Genomic DNA, 6,000 nt, shown 5'->3' with positions numbered 1-6,000 from the left:
AAAGCCCATAACAAAAAACTATTCGTATATGAGAGATTCATCATCCAATATGATGGAATATGGAATAGTTTAGTTCCACTGGACCACAAGTCACCTGAATGAGCAAGAAGTTGTTGTACTAAACTTAAGAAACCTCCTAATGAAGAACCACATGAGAGATTCAGTTTACAAGATGGTAGAATATGAAAGAATCTAGATTTAGTGGACTACAAGTCACTTGAATAAGCTAAAAGTTTGTGGTACTAGACTCAAGAAAGCCCATAACAAAAAACTATTCGTATATGAGAGATTCATCATCCAATATGATGGAATATGGAATAGTTTAGTTCCACTGGACCACAAGTCACCTGAATGAGCAAGAAGTTGTTGTACTAAACTTAAGAAACCTCCTAATGAAGAACCACATGAGAGATTCAGTTTACAAGATGGTAGAATATGAAAGAATCTAGATTTAGTGGACTACAAGTCACTTGAATAAGCTAAAAGTTTGTGGTACTAGACTCAAGAAAGCCCATAACAAAAAACTATTCGTATATGAGAGATTCATCATCCAATATGATGGAATATGGAATAGTTTAGTTCCACTGGACCACAAGTCACCTGAATGAGCAAGAAGTTGTTGTACTAAACTTAAGAAACCTCCTAATGAAGAACCACATGAGAGATTCAGTTTACAAGATGGTAGAATATGAAAGAATCTAGATTTAGTGGACTACAAGTCACTTGAATAAGCTAAAAGTTTGTGGTACTAGACTCAAGAAAGCCCATAACAAAAAACTATTCGTATATGAGAGATTCATCATCCAAGATGATGGAAGATGGAATAGTTCAGTTCCACTGGACCACAAGTCACCTGAATGAGCAAGAAGTTGTTGTACTAAACTTAAGAAACCTCCTAATGAAGAACCACATGAGAGATTCAGTTTACAAGATGGTAGAATATGAAAGAATCTAGATTTAGTGGACTACAAGTCATTGAATAAGCTAAAAGTTTGTGGTACTAGACTCAAGAAAGCCCATAACAAAAAACTATTCGTATATGAGAGATTCATCATCCAAGATGACGGAAGATGGAATAGTTCAGTTCCACTGGACCACAAGTCACCTGAATGAGCAAGAAGTTGTTGTACTAAACTTAAGAAACCTCCTAATGAAGAACCACATGAGAGATTCATTTTACAAGATGGTAGAATAATCTAAATTCACTAGACCTCAAGCCACCTAAATAAAACCTATGGATCTAAGGTAGGTCGTCAAAATTGTTGATTTTAAAGTAGTTTTTGGTTGTGGTAATACCTTTGTAACCACACTAAAGCCTTTTTTTGACAAGACATGATAAAGGAAAGTATCTTTTAGCTTTACGTTCGAAAAATGCCTTCTGATAGTTTTGCTTGAAACGTCAAGTAAATCAAAAAGTTTCTGGCAAATTTGTCCTCTCGAACTCCTTACTTTGGAGGAACTTATCGTGTGCTAAAATCAATTTTCGTTTATGTTGGACCATGGAAAATAGATTTCCACCTCAAAAGATCGATATCTACTACTGTTTTATATCTTTTTTCACTTTAAATTTTTTTACTATGTCGCCCCTACAAGTTTTCACTTCGTCAAGAGATTCTTTGTTTATCTTCATCTTTTTTTTTCTAATTTGGAACAATTAACTTTTAATTTTACAAAAACAAGTAGGTAGAAATTGCAAGTGGATTTATAATGATGGAGCCTCGAATAAATCTCTCCAGATTCACTGTTTCTTTAGTTTATTTGACTACGAAACAAAAGTAGAATCTTCAAGTAGAGAATATGAAACTTTAGTAAACAAACAAAATATAATTTCAATTCTTATATTTTTTTCTATAGTTCGATTTCACGTGCTGAAGAAAGTACAAGAATGTTCACAAAGAAAGGTTTAGTATTGAAAGTATGATGATTTTTGGTTAGGTGAAGAAGTGTTTCGTCGATGGTAAAAAATATTCAAGGAGGACCACGAAAGCGTGGACGAAAGGAAACTGAAATGAACACGTGTACAACAAGATCGTCGTTTAACAACAATCTAAATATCAACCTCGAAGTGAATTCTGTGGGTATGACTTTAACAAGAACAAACATGTGAAACGCAATTTTTTATTCACATATATAAGTAAAAAAGTACATCAAATATAAAAATAAGTAACATGCCCATTCAAAACTAGAAATAAATAGAATAATATGATGAAAAGTTTTCCAAATGTTGACTGAATTCGGTCAATTTTTCTTTACAAAAACCATATTATTCTTGAATTTATTTTCGTCTTGACGTAGCATCATCTTCGGGTTGAGGATTGGCAGCTAAATAGTCCAAAGACCTCTGAATGGCTGGAGGAATTGGAGGAGAAGTAGGTAAATGATCTCCTTGAGGTTGGAAACCGTTTTCGTTAGCTACGTAGGTTAGATGGATTGGATTACCGTCATCGCCTTTATATTCAACCTGTCCTGAAACTTCTGCTATACTTTCACCGTCGCTGGCACCTGGTTTGAAAGATCCTTGTTCTTCAGCTTTGATTCCGTTCGCCGATTCAAAGCTGAAAGTTGAAATTTGAATTGAAACAATGAACTTTCGCTTATTAAACATGTAGCAACTCAAAAATTATTAACTAGTTAAAAGCTAAGAACCTCAAAATAAAGTAAAAATGTGTGTATTCATTTATCCAGCCGATTTGAGTTCTTGAATGTTTGCGAATCGATATGCTAAGATATATACGTGTAAAATAGGCTTTATTATTTATCAATACAACGCGGTAAGCTACAAATAACTTTCGATTTTCCAAAAATTAAACGTATTCAAAGGGTGAAGTTTTGACACCATCTCTAGCGTTGAGAAGTCCACAACAAAGCAAAATCAAGTCCTTTCCAACTTTGTGTTTCCTGTTAATGTTGTTAATATTAGTACTTTGAAGAAAAGAGCGATATAAATCATCCATTATGTCGTACTAAAAATATCCATCTTCAAATATTTCAATAGTAGAAATATCTGTCTAGAAATCCTCTTGATTAAGGAAGGAAAATAAAGTTAATTGATGGATTTAATTATTAACCTACGAACCCGATTCATTAGATAGATATATAAAGATGAATTAGATTATTTACCTCCATTTGTAAGATCCGTCAGCGTTTACTCCTTCATTATCAAATTTAACGATAGCAATTGGAGCATCACTGGCTGTTGGTGCGTCAGCGGGACGTCCGTAACAGACTGACAAGAAGGCTAAACTGACGATGATCTAACAATAAATAATTTTACTGATCAATCACACAATGTTTCCACACAATTTTTTGTAAATAATTTCAAAGTTAAGGTATGTTTAGGCTAGGTTAGGTTAGATTAGATTAGGTTAGGTTAGGTTAGGATCTATAACTTGAACAAACTCGTAATTTTTTGGGCGCTAACATTTGTAGCAGTTCAAATATTAGCAAGCACATTAATAAAGAATCCGAGAGATACAAGTCAAGCAGCAAGATGTTTGGCGGAAGATAACGACGAATTTACGTATGTAGAATAATGTTTAATCATCTATTTTAAAAGGTAAAGTGAAAAAAAAACATATTAAGGACCTATTTTAGGGAAAAAATCACTGAAACGCAGTTTGTTTGAAGCCAACAATGATTGCTTGATGAATTTTAAGAAACTTCTTGACCTTGTGTTTGTGTAGAAAGCAGAAATAACGAAATAAATGATGGATATAAAAAAGATTGTTAATATTTCTTGAAATTGATGAAATTTTGATAAAAAGAATATAAGATTATATACCAGCAAGATTCAAATATAGAAAATATATAAAAATAAATTAAATTGACTTAGATTTGTGTTGATTTCGATAGTAAAATTATGAATATTCACCAAAAAAAAAACTATAACAATGAAATTACACATTTCTCGAAGTTTTCAACACAAAAAAATCCACTTGTCAACACTTCTCCACTTGCTTATATCAAAAAAACCTACCAATTTCATTGTGTTTGAGAAGTATAGTTAAGGTAAGCTCAAACTGTGCTGTTTTCAGCAAGTGTCTTAGTATTTATAATCGACACCACACCCCTCTTCATTTTTATAAAGACTATCTTGATCTTATTTGCTTATGTCGAAAGTTTTCATCATTGTCATCCTCACTTAAATCTTTGTATGTATGTACAAGTATTAAAAATCCGGTAAATGGTACGTTCTCATAATAATATTCGATAAAATATGAATAATTACAAAGTTAGAATGTGAGGTTATGATAATTCATCAACAGATTCTCATAATACAGCCGCTGGCGTCAATTTACATCCAGACAGTGTCACAAATTACATTCAATGAGATATTTATTTACATAACAATTAGCTTATTTGCAATAAAATAGACAACAAAATATAGAGACTTTTTCTTTGGGTTATACAAACATTGTAAAGTCTAATGAAACCTGACAATGGCCTGGATTTGAGAGGATCGCCTATCAATTGAAGAAATAACGTCGGATAAATTTAATATCATTAAATTAAAATTTGTTACACTGAAGCTTAATTCTTTTCGTCTTTTCGCACACAGAACATACCCTAAGTAGTAATGAAAGCTTGTTATTCAATGGAAAAAACATGGCGGATTTTCGATACCAGTGCCCTCGATGGTACTTTGCAGAACTAACCTATTTTCGCGGTTTATTCAAATTTACAACATAGAATATCTACTGTATTAATTTCCATCCAGTTCCGATTTCGCAGTTTCCTCAATTCATAATAAAAAACAACTGGGACACGTTTATTTACAAAATAATATTCACAAACATTTTCAACTAAGCCAAGAAAAATTCATAAACGGAAGTAGACAATTAAGGTAGATAAGGGATAGGAATAGATAGGATAGCTTCATACTTCAAATGTTTTCTATTGAAATTTGTAAAATCACTTTCCAGAAAATTATTTTCACACATGCGATAATTTGATATTGAGCATTAAATTTTACAAAATTTTTCCCGTTTACAACACAGATCAAGACAGCGTTCGGGAAATTCAAACAAATGATTATTTATCTTGACAATTGACATTGGCAGTAATGGCACATTTTTATTATACAAGCGCCACGATCGGTAAGTGACAGAACTAAATTTTTCTTACTGAAATTCAGACCTTTTTGTTGGTTATGTTTTGTGGTGTTACCGATGCGTAAGAAATTATGATTAGGTCAACCCGATCATTATTTAAACGTTCAAACACTAATCGAAATCGTTATTAGTTTTCATTAGTTAGATTATGAATGACGTTGAGTTTTTTAGGTTAGCAAAAAGTTAGATTGTTGTGAATGATTTTGAATAGTGATTGGTTAGTTTAAAAATCACATTGAATTTTTATAGGTTAGGTTAGGTTAGGTAAGGTTAGGTAATATTTTAGGTAGTCATGAGTTGGATTTCATAGGTTAGGTTTAATAGAATTAAAATAAAACAAGTTATTCGATTAGTGAGTGACTTCTTAGACTGACCAATGTACTTTTTGTCACAATTTGAGCAAGGAATTTCATATACTATGTTTTGATGGGCTTTTTATCTTTTATTTCAGTGAAAATGGATTGAATATTGAGGGTTTAACCGTACGCTGTCTTAATATTGCGTTATTTAAAGATTCCAGAGAGTTAGGGAGTAACTGATTTTATATTTGGGCTTATAGACGTTTATCTATCTATTATTAGCGCAATTTACATGTCGAGTTTTGTAATTTTTGAACTTTTTTGTACATTGAAAACAGTAAACACTAAATAAGAATTATATAAGAAATATTACTCATTTTTTAAAATCATTGAAACTCGAAAAATTATTGCTATTTAAATTGCTTAGAATTTATATATTTCGTATTGCTGAATAAAGCACTTTGAAAGAATACTAGCTTATAAAAATCGGCTGAGCAGAACCGGACTTAGGACATTTTTTATAACAATGCTCCAACTCTTATTTGAAGAGATAGACTAAACCAGTGCAAATTAATTGGTTAAATTGTAAA

General features: G+C 31.8%; 1 protein-coding gene across 1 annotated transcript; it reads right to left on the bottom strand.

Annotated features, from left to right (window-relative positions):
* Positions 1 to 2,146: 2,146 nt before the first annotated feature.
* LOC130450299 (endocuticle structural glycoprotein ABD-4-like) lies at positions 2,147 to 4,061 on the bottom strand. The gene is made up of 3 exons (XM_056788626.1): positions 3,977 to 4,061; positions 3,121 to 3,254; positions 2,147 to 2,555 (listed from the first exon to the last, which is right to left on the bottom strand). The coding sequence occupies exons 1-3, from the start codon at positions 3,983 to 3,985 to the stop codon at positions 2,276 to 2,278; spliced, it is 423 nt and encodes a 140-aa protein (XP_056644604.1). The 5' UTR covers positions 3,986 to 4,061; the 3' UTR covers positions 2,147 to 2,275.
* Between the last annotated feature and the right edge of the window lie 1,939 nt (positions 4,062 to 6,000).

This window comes from Diorhabda sublineata, chromosome 11, assembly GCF_026230105.1.
Source record: "Diorhabda sublineata isolate icDioSubl1.1 chromosome 11, icDioSubl1.1, whole genome shotgun sequence".
Lineage (NCBI taxonomy): Eukaryota > Metazoa > Arthropoda > Insecta > Coleoptera > Chrysomelidae > Diorhabda > Diorhabda sublineata.
The sequence above is the reverse complement of the archived record's forward strand: the minus strand, read 5'-3'. Positions and strand labels throughout refer to the sequence as shown.